We start from the raw sequence: 22,295 nt of genomic DNA on the forward strand, positions 1-22,295 counted from the left end.
CTCTCGTGGCTGAGTTTCTGAGTCTCAGCCACGGTTCCGTGCCCGCTCCCCAGCGCGCAGCCGAGCGCCGGGCGGCTCCAGCACAGCGGCGGCGCCGCGCTCGGCAGGGGGCGGCAGCGGCGGCGCCGGCACCGCTGGCGAAGACCGGGGTCGGGTCGCCCCCGGCCGGGGCTGCACCGGCGGGGAGGCGGAGCGGACCGGGAGCGAAGGACGGCCCCGGGCCGGAGCTCGCCGGGTGCCGGCCTGAGGGGCCCGCGGGGAGCGCTCCGGTCCCGGCGCCCCCCACAGTGACCCCGCTCACAGAAGCACCCCGGTGGCGGCGCCCCCCGCCCGCGGGTTATGAATGGGCGCGGCGGAAGCCCCGCCCCCCCGGACGTGACGCCCGCCAATGGGTGCGCGGGGAGCGCGGCGGGGTGAGGTCAGCGCGCGGGGCGGGGGCGGCGCGGGCCGGGTGCGGCGGGCGGGGGTCGCGGCCCCGGCGGGCGGAGCGGGCGGGGCGGGCTGAGCGGGGCGCGGGGCTCGGCGGCCACGGCGGCCGCGGCCCGGGGGAGGCGGGGAAGGAGGGAGGGGCGAGCAGGAGAGGGAGGAGGAAGAGGAGGAGGAGGGTCCTCGCCGCCGCCGCCGCCGCTCCGTCCCGGGGGCCATTCAGCAGGAGCGAGGCGAGGAGCGAGTGGCGCCGGGGCCGGGCGGGGGGCTCCGGGCGATGCGGGGCTTCGTCAGGCTGCGGCGCGGCGGCCGCGGGCTGTGAGCCGGCGGGGCCGGGCTGGGCCGGGCCGGGCTGGGCTGGGCTGGGCTGGGCTGGCGGGGCGGGGAGGGGCGGGCTGGAGCGTGGCGGAGCCGAGCGCCGGCAGCGGCGGGAAGGCGGGAGCGGGGCTGCCCGGTGCCCGCCCCGCGCGGGGGGCCGGCCCTGAGTACATGCGGGGCGCCCCGCCGGGCCGCCGCCCGGCCGCCGCCCGCCGCCCCTGAGACACCGGCGGCGAGAAAGTTGCGGCGGTCGCCCACATGCGCGGCCGCGGCCGGCGGCTTGGGGAACGGCGCCGAGCGGAGGTGGGCGAAGAGAGTTTGAAGCGCTCGCCGGCGGGAAGATGGCGGAGCGGAGCTGAGAGCGGCGCCCGGCGAGCTCGGGCCGCCCCCGCCTTCCTCCGCAGCCCCCCGGACCCCCGCCGGACACATGCAGGCCAAAAAACGCTACCTGACGCTGCTCTCCGCCGGCACCTGTCTCGCCCTGCTGCTCTACCTGGGAGGCGTGCGGCTGCGAGCGGCCCGGCACCCGCCGCCCGGTAGCCGGCATGGCCCGCGCCCCGGTGGTGCCGAGCGGCCCTGGCCCCGCTTCCCCGATGCCCTGCGGCCCTTCGCGCCCGCCGAACGCCCGGGCCCCGAGGGTGGCGGGCGCGTCTCCCCCCGGCAGCGGCGGGACGCCAGCGCCGGCCTCTACCGCGGGCGCCGCTGCCGCATGGAGTCCTGCTTCGACTTCGCCCAGTGCCGGAAAAACGGCTTCAAGGTCTACGTGTACCCGCAGCAGAAGGGGGAGAAGATCGCCGAGAGCTACCAGAACGTCCTGGCCGCTATCGAGGGCTCCCGCTTCTACACCTCGGACCCTGGGCAGGCCTGCCTCTTCGTCCTCAGCCTGGACACGCTAGACCGGGACCAGCTCTCCCCCCAGTACGTGCACAACCTCCGCTCCAAGGTGCAGAGCCTCCACCTGTGGAACAACGGCAGAAACCACCTGATTTTTAATTTATACTCCGGCACCTGGCCCGACTACACCGAGGATGTGGGGTTTGACATTGGCCAGGCCATGCTGGCCAAAGCTAGCATCAGTACTGAAAACTTCAGACCCAACTTTGACGTTTCTATCCCACTCTTTTCTAAGGATCATCCTAGGACAGGAGGGGAGAAGGGATTTTTGAGGTTTAACACCATCCCTCCTCTCAGGAAGTACATGTTGGTATTCAAGGGGAAAAGGTACCTGACGGGGATAGGGTCAGACACCAGGAATGCCTTATATCACGTCCATAACGGAGAGGATGTTGTCCTCCTGACCACCTGCAAGCATGGCAAAGACTGGCAAAAGCACAAGGATTCGCGCTGCGATCGAGACAACGCCGAATACGAAAAGTAAGTGAGCGGTGTCCCTTTCCCCGTGCTTGTGTCCCCAGGGACATGCCGGCGTGCCCGGCGCTGCAGGCGGCTCCGGCCACTGGGCAGATGTGTGCAGATGTGTGCCGATGCGCATTCAGTGGCCAGAGGAAAGCCTCCAGCTTTCCTTTGAGCAGGTCGGTGGCTTCCCCCGTCTCCCGTGAGGCTGCCGGCTGGCTCGGTAGTGCCTTGGCCGGGGAAGCCGGTGGGAAGGCTTTGAAGGGCGATGCGGTGTCCTGCAGCCGTAGCGTTGCTTGCCGGGGGACTGATGACCTGCATCCGCAGCTCGCTGGCTTTCCTAACGTGGTCAGCGGCAGAGATGCTGCCGGAGGATGCGCTGGCACTTGGCACTGCCCCTTGTGTCCCCAGCGCCTCTTAGATGCCCTGTGCCCTCCCTTCCCTGAGACAAAGTTTGTACGACTCCTCAGCCCTCTCCAGGTCGCGTGTGACCCTGGCTCCCGCAGAGGGTTGCTTGCTGAGGGCGATGGCTGGGATGCTTTCTCCAAAAGGCGCTGCCCGGCGTCTGGCCGGTGTTGTGTATCTCCACAGACAAGCCAGGAACTTGCCTAGCCGTATTTTTCCCCTCAGTTCAAACCAGCACAGCATCAGTAAAGAAATGAGGAAAAAGGAATGCTGACTGTGTTCGCGTCCTGTGTCCGAGTTTCTGTCTTTTACATGTGAGAGGATACACCGGTGATGCGAGCACATCGTGTGCTTGCTGGGTTCCTTGACTTTCCCCGACTTTTATTTTTATTCGTTAGTAACGTTACAGTGTAGCCAGATTTTGTCTCTCTGTGCTGCTGCCCTTGTATTCCAGTCTGCTTTTCAGGTTTGTATATATAGCTGCTGGGAAAATCGCTTCCTGGGAATTACCTCCAGGACTGCGATGCTGACTAAGCCGTTTGCAACTGATTAGTTCATTTAAATGCCGACCACCACTATGCTTGCTGCCGAGTAGCTGCCTATATATGAAGTTTTTCACATGAGAACGTTTCTTGGGTATCAGGAGTTAGACACTGAATTAAAACAGACCAGCTGTACAGCACTGGGTTGTACAGCAGTGGAGCTGCACCCGAAGCTGCCAACGGCTGGAAGGTTTTGTGGTGCACAGGGGAACGTGGGTGGAAAAATACTTCTGGAGAGCATTTGGGAAGAAACTACGTTGGCATTAATACTGATGAAAATTTCCGACTGGCTGCCTGTTTCTGCACTGAAACAGTCCCCAGGGGTTTGGGAGAGATGGGGAAGGTCAGCACTGTAAAGCCGGGAAGCCTGTGCGTGCCTGGGTGAACTCTAGTCACCTTTTGGTTACTGTAATTCTGCTGCAGAGGGGGAGGAAACAGCAGTGCAAACACTCAGTGGACTTTTAATCCCATTCACTTTCAGGAAACTGATGGGCGAATGGTGAAATGAGGCACACGTGGAAGCGCTGCAGCGGCAGTGACGGGTGATCAGTAGAGATACTAAGCTAAGGTCGTGATTTGTCACCCAGGAGTCCCTTTGGTTTGTGATCTCCTTCGGGGAATATTTTTTTGTGGCGAAAAAGGGAGATCTGACAATTGCAGCCTTGCAGGCTATGCTGGTTTTTGGATTTTAGATCTCAGCGTTGGAGCTAATTTAGAGATGGGAGAAGTCCTGGTTTGCTGCACAGTATAGCATGTGTGCTGTCAAATTGTCATAAAAGCAAACATACCCGCCTGTGGTTTGACGTGAGTCAATTTTTTTGCAGCTGTGCCATTTGGTCTAATAAAAAATAGACCTCTCCCCATGAGTTCTGCTCCTCCCAAAGTGTCTTTGCCACTTATTTTGTTGTGAGAGGTGTACATAACAACCCTCAGGGGATACGATAGCATGCACCCAAGTGGTACGCTGTGCTATTCACACAAAAAGTGTACAGCCGTATCTGAGGTGGTGGTGGAGGGGCTTCAACATTTGTTGCAATACTGCTGTTAAGAGACAGGAACTAAAAAATGATGTTGACAAGAAGACAAGATTACTTCAGCAACCGAGGCAGGCTGAATCTGTGGTCGAGCTGCTGAGGTGAATGGGCTTTGCTCTGCTGAACAACTGCAAATGCTGAAGCTCTTTGACCCAGCATCTTACCGGAGCGAGTGCACCTGCCAGAGCGTGCTGCTGCCCCTTCACTCTCCTGCTTTGGTGCCAATGCACAGCAAAGTATGCCATCTGCTGATCTCCCAGCACCACGTCCTGCCGTGGCCTGTGTCCTCTGGCTCCTCTGTGCAAATAGGGACCATGCCTGGTGCTCCCCTCCCTTTATAAAATGTGACAGGGTCACATCCCCAGGGTAGCATAATGCAGCCAGGCAGTTGAAATGCTTTTGTGCTAATCTGTAACCCAGGTGTGAAAGGTGTAGGAGGGATTCCGTTGTTCATCCTACCTAAAGCAGCATCTGATAATCAACGAGGTTGTAGTTGCTCGGGAAAGAAATGTCTCTAAATATGTCTGGGCCTTGAAAACTGCACACAGAGAGGTTCTTGTGAGGCGTTTTGGGCTTGGATACAACAATACATCCTCAAGGTTTTAATCAAAAAGAAGAAAAAACATACTCTTCAGGATACATGTATTTGCATATCCATATAGAGTTGGGAGTTGCATACTGTGGTTTTCTGTGCCGATTTTCCCATCCTCTGCTGTGATCCTTAACACTATTTCACTTCACATGAAGGACAGGAGTGTGGGTGCCCTGACTATGGGGAACTGGCCCTGAGATACTAGTCCTTGCTGGGGTGAAATACGAATGATTTCCTCTGGAGGCCTTGCCAAGTCAGGTAATATAGGTGGCTAGATTTTAAAACATGCTAACCTCGTGTCAGCAGGGTGGTGGCGTTATGTTGTGTTAAGCTTGAGGCCAGCGCACATTGCAAGTTATTTGTGATGGGATTTCATCTATGACATATTTGGTGTTGCGTTTGCATGAGGTTGACCTGTCTGCAGGATGTGGTGTTTCCTCTCTAGGAGGTTGAAAATACCAACAAAGGTGACTTCTTGACCTGTGGAAGAACTTGTAGAATGTCTTACTTCACTTGGGGGAAGGAGGGCTGGGCATGTGTGTATTTGACTCTGTGAATTGTATTGAAAGATCCATCTGTATGTCACAGCTAATTAATTTGCATCCTAGTTATGCATCTCAACAGATAAAGTTAATGCAGACTAAAATGAATTACATTATCATGATTAGACTACTAGCAAACAGGATATAAAGGAAAACAAAGAAAACCTCTGGTTACTTTACAGTGTCCTTGGTTGGCAGAGTTGGCCTTTGTCACCCAGCACTAGGGCAGCTGGGCTTTCTGAATTCCTCCACAATAGGATTTCAGCCTCAAGCTTTCAGTTTCACAAAGGGTTAAGCGAATAAACACTGCTGCTGCTGAAGTTTGAAGACAGCCTCCTAAATATTTAATGACAGTCTAAATATATACATATGTACAATGTGTTTTAAACAAAGGCAGAATTCATATACAGGCTTAACTGGTTCCAAATAATTACTTTTTGGAAGGTAATATAAATGACTACGAATACTGAAAGAAATGGAGGAATGCAATGTTCTAGTAAAGCCAGATGCAGAGAAAATATTTGCACCAAAATGAGGATCTTTCTAGGAAAGTAGGTGATGGTGGGGGCATATTCTCTGATCTACAGCAACTCTGCCCTTGGAAGATGGAGAGGGTAGTGGTGATGGTATCCAAAAACATGAGGTCTCTTCAGAAGCTCATTCAAGGAGACTTTTTCCTCATCCATGGAGGATAGCTGAAGTTAATGATGATAATGAAAGAAAGGGGAAAAAATGAATGGGATTGAAGAGATTAAAATGGAAAAGGGGAAGTGAGGAAAAAATGTCTTTTTGGAAAGACATGAACTGGGGTGGAGGACAAATAGTATAGTGAGGTGTTTGTTACAGACTTAAGTTTTTTGACTAGTCAGTGCTCAAAAAGCCTGGATGATCATGACTAAACTGAGAAAGGCAAGCGAAACGCACAGACCCTCATGAGTTGGGACTAGTTTTGCCAGAGGAGGTTGGAGGCATGTGCTGGAGGAGCCTATGGAAGTTGCTGCTCAGAGATCTGCTTGGGACTGCTGGGTGCTGACAGAAGAGAGAGAGAGCAGCAGCACACTGTTTGCTTGTACCTGTGAGCCATCTCTGCAGGGTACATGATAGCACTAGTCAGGGTCATATATGTACTTTTACCAGTGAATATATCCAGCTGAACGTTTTCATTGATGCCTGGTATCGGGTACCTGGTGTGCACTCTGCTGGTGGAACGTGTGCCAATCACCCCTGAACCTCCCACCCTTGAAAATCCTGAATAAAGGTCACAGTCGAGCAATAGGCACAGAATGGGAAGAGTTGCAAGTTTTAGTTTCATTTCCTTCCCACCAGGAATAAAATACACGTATTGAAAAAGGAGAAGTGTTAGATGTAGACACGAGGGATGAGTTTGCCATTCACGAGACCGGCAGAAGAATGTGAAGTAAGGCTTAGGCTTGCCCGCCCAGCATGTGATGATAATCTGGGTGCTGCATACGCGTGTATGTGCATGTTTCAAACAAAGGCGAAATTCTTGTATTTTCAACATACTGAGCTTCTGTGTATTGTATTAAAATACAAATGTAAATGCTACACTTCATCACTCACTGGATTATTTTTTGAATCATGTAAAAGCCTTCATAAGTCAGCTCATTTGCAGCTATTTAGGATGGGTTTGAGAAATCAGCCAGGTTCTGGATGGCTGTTGTTCAGAACACCTGAACTGCAATGGGAACCAGCCTGTGCATCTTGTATATCACCAGGCTGCTTTGGGAGCTTGGATAAAACTCAAAAACCACTGAGGGAGCTTGGGCATTTTCCCAGAGTGTCTTGGCTCCTGCAGAGACCTATCACCACCAGACTACTTTTTAATATCGATTTTCAAGAAACTGGAAATTTGCCTGGTTTACAATACGTTTATTTCAGAATGCAGTAAGCAGGTAAATAACAAAGCATTAATGTATATCTGAGAAATACAGGACTTGCTCTGTTGTTTTCCTCCTCTTGCTCTCTGTATGTATTGCGGAGTGTCCTTATGTGCCCGTTGATGCTGATTTAGTGCTGGCGGGGCGCTGGTAGGAGCTGGGAGCAGGGGGGACAGGAGCATCCCTGAACTCACAGCCAGCCATGCAATCCTCATCCTGACCGTTTGCACCAGGCTCTTCCCTCTCGGTAGGGGTGTGGGAGCAGGTGGGTGTGTGTGCATGGGGGTGTTTCCCAGTGTGAGCGGTACTGTGGCTGGGTGTGTGGAAGTAGCCCCGGCACAGGAGCCCACCCTGCCCGTGGGCATATTAAACCAGGCGCCCTTCTAACCTCAAGTAATTAAGTTTTCTTGTGGGACGAGTTATTATTATAATTGCTTGCCCCAGGCCTTTCTGCATCTTTCTATGAAGCACCTCATACGAGGCTCTGTGGTGACAAAGCATTACAGTAGATCGGTGATCTGGTCCGCAGCAGGTGTGTTCTGCATGCAGAATGCAGGTGAACTCTGCTTTCATGGCCAGAGGGGTCTGCTTTAATTTTTCCTGCCCAGAAAAATTGTTCTTGGATAGTTTATTGATAAGTACTCATCACTGAAGGGACACTTGATGGTAGAATAAAACCCAAAGAAAAAAATTATCTGAGTCATCATTTTAATTTCAAGTAGAATTAATCTTGAAACAAGTAGTTTGAAGGGCTTGTTGAACCCAGATCAGAACGGAGCTAAAAGTAACATTTCCAGCTACCTTGGAAGACAAAGCCCTTCTGTGCCCCCAGCGAGGTGCCCTCAGCAAGAAGGTGCTGCAGAGCATCCCACGGTGCTCCTGCCTTTTTGCCCTCCATGACTGGGTGTCTCACAGAGAAAACTCCAACTTCTGCAGGATGTTTTGTATTGATCTAAGGTAAGCTTCACTGAACTTGCTCCTAAGGGAGAGGGGTGGCTGAATTTGGGATTCTCCTTGGGGGGCTGTGTGCACCTTCCTGCTGCTCCCTGCTGCATTGAGGGTGTTCCCAGCTGTGGACCTCTTTGCATCCCTGCAGCTCTGAAGTAGTGCATCTTGCTGGGAGGATGGGATTAAACAAGAGGAGTTTCAGCTCAAGACAAACCTGATCAGAAAAGACTACTGGTTTGACTCTGCTGGAAATAATCCTTTTGCCCCACATACAGCCCTGGAACAGCCCACTGGAAAGTAAACCAGCAGCTGCTTACGGGAGAGGGGAGTAAATGAAACTGGTCGACATGAAGCACTTATTTACTCAACAGATGTGAGTCAAGAGAATGTGCTGTAATCTGATGATTTCTGGAGTATTATCTGTGATTGTTTTCTTTTTCTCTCTGAGGGGTTTCCGTCAGAAAATCCACAGAGTTTTGTGGTCTTGGGTAAACAAACTATTTTTTTAACCAGAGAAAAATAATCAGTAGGTACATGGATAACTGTCTAGCCTGTGAATGGAGTTAAATGCCGTGTTCTGAGCTGCTGAGGTGACTGACTTCTCGAGGACTTGGCTATGTCTAGATGATGATGCAAGATTTATACTCCTGTCCTGTGTTGTGTGGAGATTAGTTTAGCCTGTGGGAATGTGTGAGTATAACTTAAGGTTATATTTAAGGTTCTGCAGCTTTTCACATTGCTAAGTATTTTGACACGTATAGATTTCGAAACCTTCTCGTGGTTTACACAAAGCAGTAGATTTGTTCCTTTTCCTCTGTTCATCTGGCTATGCTGTGCTTTTATATTAATTTTGTGTTGCTCTTTTTTCAATCCAAATTTCAGGAGGAAACAGGATATGTACCATTACTGTTTTACCGTTAATGTAGGAGCCTCCTCAGTCAACTGTCTGGAGCATCAATGCTAGGCAATGCTGATCCAACTCATCCCCACATCTCTGGAGCAGGCACAGCAGGAGGGAGCTGAAGCAGGAGGTACCTGTGACACCAGGTGTGCACAGGGGTGATTACAGATCTAACCCAGAGGATGGTGGGAATCCTTTCTTCCACTTACAGAGCAAATTATGAATTATAACAGTTGTCAGCTGTGCATTGGAAGAAACTGTCCTGATATTGTAGCATGGGCACCACAAAACCTGGGAGGGTGTTTAGAGGCTGAGAGATTGGAGATCAGTGCACTGCAGTGGTGCGGAAGAAACAAGTTAAGGAAATGAATTCCAAATGACAACAAAAGAGAGGAGGTTTTCACATGACAAGAGGGAAGTAATGGTTTAAGAAATACAGAGATTATCTCAACAAAATGTTGTGCCTTACTGCTTTGCTGTGTAAGAACTGGCATGAGTGCTGCCAGGCTGATGGCTTTCCAAATTCAATCTAACTTCTTAAAATACTATCATTTTTAAGAATAAGAAAACATAACTGTAAGCCAGTCAGGAGGGTTAGGCCTCCTTAATAACAGGAGAAAAAAGATGCCATTTTCTTTAAACATCTTGTGTTTTTCCCACTCGTCTTTTCCTTGATCTCTCACTAGATTTAACCTCAGTTTTTCGAGTGGTGTAGTGCTGCCTTCTCAGCCAGGATGCAGACAGGAGGCTAGGTGGGTGTTCTCTGAAAGGTAATAGAAGTTCGTCTTGGCTAAATCAGGTTCCCGTTTTCTACTTCACTGAGACAGCTTTCTCCGTGCTCCTGCAGTCCTTGGGTGAAGTTTAGTGCTGGCAGGGCTGTTGTAGGACCTCCTGCCTTCTCCTTCCTGTAGCACACGTGGTTTCAAAATTGTACTTGGACAGCCAGGATTGCTGCTGGCCACCATGGTTACATTTCCATATGCTTTTAAAATGGGAAGAACACTTTGCCTTCCCTAAGCATTTTCGTGTATTACTTTAGTGTTTGCAATGTTTAGGGAAAGCATTGTGTAAAACTGAGATACTACTCATTCATGTTTCCTGTATCCCTGTTCCAGGAAGCATCAGTGAGTGAAGGTCTAAACTGATTATCCCGTAAAAGGTGGCAGTTGTCAGAAGCAGTATAAAGCAGCTCTTCTCTGTGTGTCTGGAAGGGGGAAATCCCCACAAAAGCTCTTCTGGGGTTTGACATTTGTCCTGGTCAGGATATGGGGTCACATTAGTATATGAGCCTTTTAACTCTCCTTGCTTCACTCAGCTCCTTCCAAAGGCCACTGCCCTTCCGGACACTGCAGCACTGTCATTCCCAGTCACTCCTCCAAGGGCTCTCGCAGTGCACTTAGCAAATTCAGTAAAGCTCTTCTGCTGTAAGTTGACTTTTTTTCTCCATGATGGTTTCTAGTCCAGAAATATATGAAAACAAAATAACTCCTGGGTTCCTAAGTGAATTTCCCATTTGCACACTTTTTCCCCCTCTAATATCCTCTTTGTGTTTGTGAATGAAACAGAATTAGGGCTAATTTAGTTGATTGGCTGCAAAACAAAAGTATTCAATGCTAAGAATGGGAAATGAGAAGGCCTTTCTGAAATGTTACTTCTTTGCATAATTGTAATAGATTATAATTATACAGTTGGGTGTTTAGCAGTGGCTTTGCTGTAAACACGGTCGTGGGAAATGTCTGGTCGCTCACTTGTGTCGGTTCGAGTCCCAGTGTGGTCCCATTGATGGCTGTACCAGCATCTCTAACAACATTTTCTCTTTGGGCAGGATGGCGTGCTACAGAGACTGCTATCTCCAGTTCCCTTCCCAGCTCCTCCTACAAAATTACTGCCGGTCGATACGGCCATGTCAGACCGTTGACACAAATCAATAAGATCAATCATTCTTCAGCTCCTAAACAAAATTGAGAGCGTGGTACTGACGGCCTGCGTGTAGGAGCAGATTCCTAAAGGAAAAATGCATGCCATAGTGTTTGCCAAATGTACAGGGGGGACCCTGTCCTGTTAATAATTAGTTCTCCAAGGCTGTGAAACAGAGCATGGTATAAATAGTTTCCTAGAGCTGCAGTGTGCGTTTTGACCCCTGCAGCCCTCAGTCTGATGGAGAACATCACCTGATCAACAGCAGTGCTGTGGAGACAGGGAATCGTGGCAGTGTTGGTTAGGAATCCTGTTTTTCTTCATTCTCCTAGAAGATCTTGCCTTCTGATACTGTTTTTTGCCTTGCAAATAATTGCAGACATTTTATCACAATATTGGAATTCCTGATGCAGTCAGGTAGTTCAGTGTTTTAGTACCAGAATGCTCATCAAAACTATAGTTGTAGTCTGCAAGAATAAAATCAGAGACTGCTTCTAAAAATCAGAATCTTTGTCTGAAGGGAGGGGCAAATTTTTGTTTATAATGTCTCAGTTTATATCTTTGAAGGCTTGTTTGGGTGTGTTGGTTTATAGACTCAATCAGCTGTTTCAGGAAGATAAACACATGAATGTTTCATCTTCTGAATTTGCCACCAACCATTGTGCTGGGTGCTAGCAGATTTTTCTTTTAATGAAATGTAATTTATCTAATCCTAATGGGAAACATAATTATAGGATTTACTTGTTAATAGTGTGATTTCAGAATTATTTTATAAAGAAGAGTAACATTTCCCCTTCAGGGCTGTTTAAAAATGAGCAAACAAAATAAAAAAAACAAAGTACACTATGCTAAAACTAATAAATCTCAGACAAGATGCAAAAAAAAAAAAAAAAAAAAAAAAAAAAAAAAAAAAAAAAAAAAAAAAAAAAAAAAAAAAAAAAAAAAAAAAAGGCATCTGATATGCTGGAGCTGCAATAAAGCTGAAAATTAATGATCAGTAAGTTGCTGCTGCGAGAGACTGAATGCATTATGGATTTGAGGAGACGCCTAAAACTTATTAAGTGTCAGCAAATTTTTGCATAAGCAGATGATCAGAAAATTATAAAGTGATGTGACCTGCAGCTGGAAGATCCAGGGCCACTGTGTGTATTGTTGAAACATAAGAAAGTGCTTTGTAAGGTAAGGGTCTGAAGTTTCATGGTAAACTCCTTTAGTTCCTGATTGGAGAAATTTAAATGTTTCAATAAGGCAAATCTCAGGGAGGGATTTGTCATACTTTGCATAAGGAGGTATGTATGACTGTTTGAAATAATTTAAAACAAATAACATCCCTTCACCCTCCTACACTCCCTCGTGCTTTTTTTCCCCTAAAACCAAAAGCTAAGGCTACTACTTGAATTGTAATGGAATAATATATCAAGTGAGTGATCACATCAGGCATGGACACTTACCAAATCACAGCGAGATAACTGTGAATAACTCTCTAGTTTCAACAATTTGCATGGCCATTAACAATTGATGGGTTTCCCTTAGAACTGCATTATCTATGGCAGCAGGATCTATTCCTGTGCACTGTTCCTGCATACTAAGTGCCAGACAAATCCTCAAAAGAGAGAGTAATAAAAAAATCTGATAGCAGCAAGGTGAATGAAGCAGGTACGAATTTCAAGGCGACACTTTTTGAAGATGGGGAAATATTTCAGGCAATCATGCATTTTCATAACTGCTCTTCATCTCCCTTCCCTGCCCACTTGTTTTTACTACAGTTCTGCAAGTTTTAATTCAAGCTGATTCTCTTCACTGTTTGGCATCGCTTCAGGCTTGATGATCAGTCTGACCCATGGATCATTTTATGCAGGATTTTGAAATACTTCTTGTTATAGTTTTGGATTAGACGTGTGTCTTGAGAAGCTTTTATGAATATTCGACAAAAGATAAAAATGTTGCTAAATTTAGCCATCCTAGATTGTTGGGTGGCTCTTTCATGGGAGTGATTTCAAGCAGGTGTCAAAGATGTGCTTTCCAGTATGAGAATCATGCCACCATTTTAATAAGCACGCAACACATCCCTTATTTCTGATGCTTTCATCTCTGCCTGACAGCAAGTCAGTTCTTTCCAGATTCCTCCATCAAGTTGATTTTTCCAGACCCAAATCTCTTTTCTCTCTTTTTATTTCTCTTTCTCACCCTCTTCCCTCTCCCCCTTTCTTTTCACATCGCTGTTGTTGTGGCAAGATTAAAGCATCTGAGGGAAGCGGTGGCGGGGAAGGCTCTGGTAATCAAAGCGCGCAAGCGGCTGGGGCTGTCTGAAGGCAGGTGGGTGACACATCAAAGGAGGGGGGTGTGAGTGCCTGCTGTTCTCATCTCTCCTTGTAAATGACCCCCCTGCCATAAAGAGAATTCCTAGGGTTAGTTTGTGAGCTCTCACACACACAAATACGATTGCTCTTCTATGGCCTTCCCAAAATTTCCTTGTGGAGGGTGGTAATAGTCTTAGCTTTGTTCCTTGGAAGATGGCTTCTGCAGATGTGGCATGTAAGGAGACAAGTGCCTGAGTTGTTAATTAGCAGGAGGTGATCGTTCACCTTCATCTGAGAGCAACCCACCATCTGATTGTCCCATCTGCCTGTAAATGTTGTTTCTGTGTTGCTGTGGGCAGGATGAGGAGAACTGGAAGGTCTGAGCAGCGCTTGGTTGTCCCTGGCTGAGTCTTGCATGGTCACAGACCCAGCATGTCCTGTCTTGGCAAGAGGTCCTGTGGCTGGGGCAGGCAGTATCCCTTGCTCAGCCACACAAGCTGCTCCCCAAGCTCTGCACGCAGCGTGAGGGCTTCAGGCCCCCTCAGCTCAGTGGAAGCCCCAGATTCCTAATCATCTCTAAATTCTCTGTGCATGTCTCTTGACGTGGAGGTAACCATAGGGCTAGCTATTTTCTCAGCTGCTGCTTCTCCTCAGACCCTGGCTTGTCTTTGCTGTGGAGCTTGGGGGTGTAGCACCCCATGGTCTGGATTGACTCTTGCTCTGTGTTGGTGCAAGGGTACCTGGTCCTTGTCTTAACCGTTTGCCTTGCAAGTGTCGAAAAATCATTGCACTCTGCACCTGCCACCTTTCTCAGGACTCATTTCTGTTACTATTGCTGAGAAACGAAATAACCAGTGGAGCCATTAGGATGCTTGTCTCTTCCCTTTCTGCATCACAACATTAGTGAATTGCTGTGAAAACAGGTTTTCAGCTTTTGTTATATTAGCTATTTCTGTCAGCCTGTAATAATAGCCCTTTCTAGCAAAAAGGTTTTTTATTCTTTCATTTTTCATGAAAATTCTCTCTGACACAGGTCATAGTAAAATAATTCACAGTGAAGTTGTCTGTGTTGTTTGGCTATAACAGTAGAGATCTAAGAATTTAGAGATAGTGTTGGGATCCTGGGTTACCCTGTTGGTGTAGTTACTGCTTATAGCAATAGTTCTTATTATTTAAGTTTAGTCTCAGGGTAACTGTGTTTCACAATAATCAATGCACTGATTACTGTAATTGCTGTTTGTGGTACCATGGTCTTACAATTAAATGACTGGGCCAATAAAGCATGGAATTTAATGAATATTTGTAAACAAACTTGATTAGGAAGTAGGTTGAGGATATGTGCTGGTGGAGGGTAATAGAAGAGACCCATCCTCAGCTTTGATAATTAGAACAGATGGAAACCAGAAAATCAGCAGCAAAGCATGAAAACCATCCCACTGCTACTTACCTTGCATTTGTTTCTGCACCCTGCCTTAAAAATATCTCTTAAAATGAAAAAAAAATGTTGGCTCCCCAGTGCAGAGAGATTCTGTGTACACAATTTCAGTCTCTTTTGCAGAACTTAAAAGCATGATCAGACATGATGTTGAAAACTGGATTAACAATGGTAAATTGTAAAGGCTGGTATCAACCTTAAGTAAGAAGTGTCTATTGTCACCCCATGACTGAATCTTAATGCAATTAAAGTGAAAAAGGAAACCACCATTGAAAATGGGAAATAGATTTCCTAGCACTGCCTCTGGGGGGGTGGATGGCTGACATTTGACAGTTGCTGGAAAGTTGGCTGCATTTTACTGTCATTGAGGAACTGTGTCCCATTTTTGCTTGTTGTTGGTCATGCTTTGTGTGCCTCCCTCTGGTTGTATACCCTTGTTTCAGATGCATGTCCCTCCTCTCAGGCATGGGGTCCTGTCCTGCACACTCTGTCAGGCCATTTGGGAACATGTTGTGTAAGTCTGGCAAGTTAACAGTTAAAGGATTCATCCTGTTTTGGTTGGTTGCTTTATTTTAAGGTAAAGGCCAGAAATCCCTTTACACCTCCTTGTCTTTTCTTTCCTCTTTCCCCATCTTTAAGCTACTTGACTCTTACTGACAGATTTTCCTGGCTAAATACATGTATATCTCTTCAACAAAAGTAGCATTCAATCCTGCTGTCTTCCCCCCCCCTCCTCCATTTTTCTTTAAACTTTTGGTTATCTGAAAAGTGTGGTACTAATTTTTCAGGGAAACACCTGTGTAAGGAGCCTTGCTCAGAGAGCGCCAGCCCTGAGCAATAGGCTAGTGAGTGGCTGCTCTTGCCACTGGAGTTTGGAGGGGAGAGTTCAACAGTTATAGTTCATCCATTTGCTTCCTACCTGCTGGTTTCCAACAGTATTAATTTTTATGCATTTATTGTGTTTAATTAAAAGCAGGGCTTCTTACAGCAGTGCTCGCGGAGATTCCTTCTCCCCCCCAAATGCAGCAAATAGGCATCTGGTATTTGTTTTGTATAGCACAATCCTCATAAAATGAAGAGTAATAAAACATAATTATCTGTAAAGGCATGTTTTATAAGCCTAGGAATGAGCTTGTTCCTGCCTTGTTTTGGTCTAGTTGAAAGATAAAGATGCCTTTGTGTGGTTTTAGCCCCTCTCCAAATTAGTAGGGGATCAGTTATTACAGTTTTTTAAATCCTGTTGTGCAAAGGTGGGTTGTGTAAGGTGTTGTGAGTGCATACATAGGATAGCACTGATGGATCTCTCTGGGTGAGAAGAGACTTTTCCTGTTCTTTTTGGACATTTTTTCCTTACAAACAATGGGTTTTATTTGAAAGCTTTGGTAAAGTAAGAGGGTGGAAAATCTGTGGGCTACATGAACAATTCAGCATTTCTGAGCTGTGAGGCTAAAAGTTGGGTTTGAGCCCTTTCTGCATGTTGCTTGTCCTTGGCAGCATGAGGGACAGTGGTCCATCTTTGTGCTTGGATGTATGTGAGGATTCCTTGATATGGTCCTTTTTGCACTTCTGCCAGGCGTTAACTGCTGTGTATCTTCATCTCTGTGGAGCGTTGCTGGCTTGGCCCACCTCCAGTTTAGGTCATCAGGACTCCCAGCACAGGATTCAGCAGTTTTGAAGAGCTAATTGTACTCATTTCACCTTAGATTTGCTGCTCGCTCTTTGTTTGTAGGGCAGTATGCCATTTTGCTTCCCTTTGGCTTGCTCTTACCCTGCAAAAAGCTCTTCCTGTCACTACATGCTAGCGGCATATTCTTCTGTGAAAAAGTGAAACTAGATCATTTAAACCAATTAGATAGTAAAGCGAGACGCGCGAGTGGCTTATGGCTGTCTGAAGATAAAGCGTGAAAACCAAATCCTTTTAGAAAACTCACAGTCTAAACTTATTGCCTTCTTATTTTCTTCAAATAAGTAATAAGCAAATAATAAGCAAGAATCCACTTTTTTTGTAAAAAAGAGAAACCTGTGGAGCTGCAATGCACCTTCAACTCCAGCATGCTTTGCAATATGTTTGTTTCAACACTGTTCTTCTTTGCACAATTAATTGAAGTGATAGAAGAGGAAATACACCTTTACTCAGTTTCTTTTTATGAATTATATCCTTTTCAAAATCAGATATGACTTGGGTATTGCTTTCTCTCTGCAAGGCAAGCCTTGTAATTTTGAATCTTGATGAGCAGCTGCTTTTGTTCTGTGAGTCTCAGAAGCAATGGGGTTGGGAGCATGTAACAAATTGCCAAATGATAGCGTCTCAGAGAAAACTCTCCTTGAAGTGCCTCATTCCCTGCATCTTTCCTTCTTCAAAGAGAGCGATGCAGTGACACAGTCCTGGGCACAGGGACCCACTGCTGGGGCAGGAGGATCCTCCCCCAGCAAATGCTGCTTCCTGGGCAGCAGCAGTGCCTGCACACAGGAGTGTGCCAAGCTGCTGCTGCCCTGTATTGGAGTAATTTCCTTGAAATGCATTTTCCTTGAAATACGCTTTTCTTTCATCTTATCTGGGGATACTGCTGTAATCTGCACATTGCTGACTTTAGTTGTTTAACAGCACTGTTGTGACTGCTCAGTCCCCAGCCAGCGGACGGCCAGCAGCAGCAGCAGGGAAGGTGTTAGGAGGCACCCGGCTGCCTTATGTGATCTTACATTGTTTTCTGTGGCCAGAAGTCTTTGATCTATTTAAACAGAAGCCTGAGAAGTGGAGGATGGGTGCCACATGGCAGGCTGATGTGTAAATGCGTCCTTTTGCACTGAAATCTTATGCCACGTGTGAGCAAAATGTCTCAAGTGTGTCACAGGCTGCAGAGTCCAGCTACAAGTCAGATGTTCTGAGGTGTTTGTCATCTCCACACAGTATATAATGTTCCACTTTTTCATGCGAGGTCTGGAAGGCATCTGTCTTATTTTTTTGTCTGGGATATTGCTTCACTTATGTGTAGAGTTGAGAGATATCTCCCTGGAAAGTTTAATAATCCTTGATTCATTAATGTCTCCAAAACATTAGTGTCTTCAGAACATTGCTTTGCATTCACAGCAATGGAATTGTATCTAAAAGTTTGGGTGGTTCTGATTCAGACTTCTGATTTCTCTGGAATAATTTGGTTTTACTTTTCCAGTGTAAATGAATTGAAGCCTTTAGCTTCAGTCCTGCTATGTATGGCATGGGCTCATTATTTGTTCTCTTTCCCATTGTGTGCAGAGTAGTGGCTTTAGGTGCATTTTCTTTTAAATGCCACGTAAAGTGAAATCCTGTTATTTCCACATTCTGTGGCACTCCTCTTCAAAGTATCTAGGCAACCTTTATGTAGATGATGCTTTTGACTCAAACTTCTCCATCGTTATGAGTATGGTCCCGTGAAAAGGAGCAGGATGAAAAAGGGAGGAAAAAAAGAGCTGGCTTGAACTCACTTTGGGCTGCTTGAGTTACTTGTAAGAAGACTCTTTGTAGGCAATACAACACACTGAAGATCTCTGCTCCCTTACACTTAAACTATCTACTTCAAACTATTCCATGTTTTTCCTTTGAGCTTGGGCACGTAGAGAATCTCCTGGCCCTGCTGGAGCTGACAGTAGAACTGGCAGGAAAGGGAGATTTCAGGGCTTCTATAATCGGTCCCTAAGCAGTGGACTTCCTTGTGTGGTTCTCTGCTCCAGGATCAGGAGGATGAGTGGTCCAGAATGTCTGCAGCTGGAGGGAGCCCTGGGAGGTATGATAGATTTTGAGTTCAGCTGTGCTTCTCAGAAAACAAGAGCTGAATGGGAGGCTTGAAAGATTTGAAGGGGAAGCTGCTCATTTAGTTTGCTTTCAGCCCCTGCAAGGAAGAAGTAAAGCTTATTCAGAGGAGATTTTTTGAATTAAAGCATATCTGTGGGTTTAGGTGTGACCATGATGCCTCAACAGTGCAGATGGAGCAGCCATCACTACCACATCAGGGTGATAAGTTGGGAATTAGTCTCCAAAGCCAAAGTCACTCAGACATGCTTCACAGAGGTTGTTATGGCCTCCAGACTTTGTGACAAGGTGGATGCAGTTCTGGTTTTGTTAGATCAAACAAGTATCCTCAGATGGGAGGCAGGGCCAGTGTAAATGTCACACCACGTGCTGTGGCTGCTTTGTCAGAAGTTGGTGTCCTCATGATTCATACTGGTTGAGTTGGGGCTGCCTGATCGTCAGGGTGCGTGTTGGTATTAAGGAGCACGTTGGTGGTGTAGGTCAGTGTACACAACAAAAAGTCATCTCAGCTCCTCAACAGGCAGCATACACAAATCTCATTTTGCCCCCCTTTCCCTGGCCTGGTGCTGGGGAATATGATGTGTTCCCCATCCAACTCTAAGAGGATGGGGTATTCATAGGACTGATTCCAGAAGCCTGGGACTGTGGCTTGGGGAGATAAAATGTTGGGTGTCTGTAATTTACATTTGGTGGGAGGCGATTCCTTTGGGCTCTCATTGCATTCATGCTGTCAGCCCAAATACCAGTGACCACGATGGCATCTTCCCACATGCAGTTGGGTTGGCCCAAAGGAGGAGGCTGAGGTGGCGGTGAAAGGGATGGGAGGTACTGTATGCCACTGTTGCCCCAGGTGCTGGATTTTGGGAGGTGGCAGCCCCAGGCAGCTCACTGAGGTTTCCCTGGAAGCCAGTGCAGAACATAAAATGAAGCTCAGGTTTCTCAAGACTCCTGTTGCCAGATCCCCTTGCCCATTCTCATGTTGCCCCTCTGGTCTTTATCAATAGCTGAGCCTGAGTGTTTAGCAGTATCAGGATAGGGAGGGTAGCTGTTTCTTAGGGAATGCTGTAAGGGAAAAGTTGGGAATGGCCTGGACAAATATTTAAAGCATGAGGAAGAAGAAACCAGATTTTTGTATCTGAATGCTTAGAGCAGTAAACAAGGCAAGGCAACTATGTATGCAGCCAGAAGCTGGTTTTGTTTTTTTTTCCCTTAGTATTAAAGGGCCACCTGTATGTATAATCTTGACTTAATTTCTCTACTATAAAAGGCTAAAATCATGATCTTGGACCTCATGATTAATGTCCAGTTTGCCTGTAAGTGAGGATGCTGCTGGTAAGTATCCCCATGTAGTGATATTTCTTCATTTGACCTCATGTCTGTGGGTTGCTCACAAAAGCTGAGATGGATATTGACTGCTCTGATCTTGACTATATGCTTAATTACAGGGCAGTAAGAGTCAAGTGGGATAGCATTTCGGGTGGTTGGTGTGGAAATAAAGCGACATGGTAAACTGAGCCCTGGCAGTTCACTTGGGGCAGCGTGGTGGGTTGGTGTTACGTTATGGTGGGAGACACTGCCAAAGGAATGCTAAGTGTGGTTAAGTGGGACTGTTAATGGCATGACTGAGCCAATTCATTAGTGGCAATGGTGTGCTCTTGTGTCTGCTTTCCCTTACAACTACTGGGTGAATATACTCAGGTAAAACAGGACCAGTGGGGGGTAAGGGAGGAGGAAAAGAGGCTCCAAAGATCTGGTACAGATGCGGTGACTGTCTTTAAACCTTGGTTCCCAGAGCCATCTGAAATGCGGCTATTTCTGGGATGGGTTTTATGGAAACTCGGCAGTTTGCTGTCAGACCAATGTACTGCTGATAAAACATCTTCGTGTAGATGCTGCTTCTGTGCAGTTTGTTGAGTGGATTGGAAAAAAGTGGAGAAAAGGACAGACTCACTCCTGTCTGGTGGAGGTTTCTCTGCAAAAGGACTGAATCAAAGCAACAGCTGCCCTTTGCAGAGGATATTCTCAGTTACTGGTGTTTTCACAGGCAAATAGCAGTAACATGAGGGTGTTTGAGATAAAATAATGTATAGACAAAGGTGCCATCTTTGTGATGCCAGAGGAAAGCCAAAATAAAGAGCTGGTGGCTGCAGGCAGTGCAACGAAGCTGTTGTCTGATCCATTTCGGTTTATCTGTGTCTTTGTTAGGAATTAGTCTACTGGACCTTGTAATTTTTGGAATTAGGGGAAGATAATAAAGATGACCCTAAAGTGGGAATAGCTTTGAAAAAAGACAACACACGTTTTGTTTTAAACAGTAAAGTATACCCCTGTAGTAGAGGGTATACTCACAATCAAGGGCATGAAAGTCTATGCTTCCTTCTATTACACAAAGAAAAGGATCTCTGGTTGAGCTGTGCCTGGGTGTATGAGATGGCCTCTGCCCTGCTGGGGTGCCCCAGTGCCAGGGCTGATGTGTATTGCGTGGGACTCCTGGCTATCAAGAGAAGCAGGATGAGCTTCAAGGAGCTATCAAGGAGATAAATGTCATGTGTGAAAGCCCAAGGGTGGAAGGAAGGGGAGAATTAAGAATTTGAAAAGCAGCACTACATCATTTAGTAGAACAGCTTTTTCTTCTCTCTCAGCTGTTCCTCTTTTATTTGCTAGAAGTAGGGTTACACTGTTTGGGTGGTGAGGAGGTAAGAAGGGTACTCTCAATTTTTAATGTGAGATATAAATTATAAACCACATGGGCAACCATGTAGTTGAAACAAACACACCTGCAGCAGAGATGCTCATCATGGCTTGAAACACCTCCATGTTGGCCTGGAGAGCTTCTTGGTATGAGGGCATTTGTGTCTGGCACCTTGATTCACAGAGAAACCAGATCTGAGAACTGACAGTGCTGGATGGTGAACCACAAGCATGTGATTTCAAAGCACAGACCTTGTGTGAACTCACTCCATTGCTCCCAATTTCCTTAGAAACCAAACCAAAACACCAAAGTGCGATGATTTGGGGTAGGGTTTGTGCTGAGCCAGCTGTACACCGAGGTATCCACTTAGATCAGATGCCATCTCACCTGAAACTGGTGTGAAACCAGTATGGAGGCAGAGGGGACACACTGATGGGGGGAGATGTCTTCTCCACCACAGGCTCTGTGGGTGTTGTAGCCAGGTCTTGGGGGAAGCCCAGGGCTGGCAGGGCCCTGGACTTTAGCAAATTACTCTGGTTTAAAGAGTGTGGTTATCTTTTAAACATGGTAAAAGTGATGTACGAGATGTATTTTTAAACAGAGTATGTTTGTTTTGTGTCCCTTTGGCAGACAGTTTATGTCTGTGTAATCACTTTAGTTAAATTGTCTTATTTTCTGTCTCACTCGCATTATGCAAATTTTATATTGCATGCTTATGTGTTTTAGTTTTGATTTTTATTTTGTACAAAGAATCAGGCACAGTTGCATTGGGAAGCAGATGTTGCAGTGGTATTTGAGACACTTTGCTGCTCCGTGGGAAGGGGGATGAAGGCAGGGTAGTGGAGGCAGTGCTGCAATAGGAGGTGCTTTTGTCACCTGTTTGGAGGAATTCCTCAGTGTACCATTCAGAGTGGCTGCACTGAGGGTTTAATGGTGGTTGAAGCTTTGCCATAAGTGGTAACTTTGGAGGGAAGATGTAGAAGATGGGGCACTACCTGCTTTCAGTCCCTGTGCGGGGCATCAGGTCAAGCAGCTGCCTGAGCCTCAGCTTCCAGAGAATGGAATATCCAAAGGATGTCAAAATGCAGTGCTGAAGGTGTCTCACAACACCAAGGTTTGTTGAACATCACATTTGGAGGTCACTGGGAAGTGCTGAGGTGGCTCTGGGTGTGTAGTTGGATAACAAAGCACAAATAAGATGCTTT

At 47.0% G+C, this 22,295-nt stretch overlaps 1 protein-coding gene across 1 annotated transcript in view; it reads left to right on the plus strand.

Moving 5' to 3' along the window:
• Nucleotides 1–954: 954 nt before the first annotated feature.
• The window catches only part of EXT1 (exostosin glycosyltransferase 1), a 177,814-nt gene continuing 156,473 nt past the window's right edge, over nt 955–22,295 (plus strand). The window contains exon 1 of the mRNA XM_027884900.1: nt 955–2,118. Within this exon, the coding sequence (XP_027740701.1) occupies nt 1,172–2,118 (947 nt within the window). The 5' untranslated portion in view covers nt 955–1,171. The remainder of the gene's footprint in view (nt 2,119–22,295) is intronic.

This window comes from Empidonax traillii, unplaced genomic scaffold, assembly GCF_003031625.1.
Source record: "Empidonax traillii isolate 1590-97213 ecotype Southwest subspecies unplaced genomic scaffold, ASM303162v1 scaffold157:size2224338, whole genome shotgun sequence".
NCBI classification, from domain to species: domain Eukaryota; kingdom Metazoa; phylum Chordata; class Aves; order Passeriformes; family Tyrannidae; genus Empidonax; species Empidonax traillii.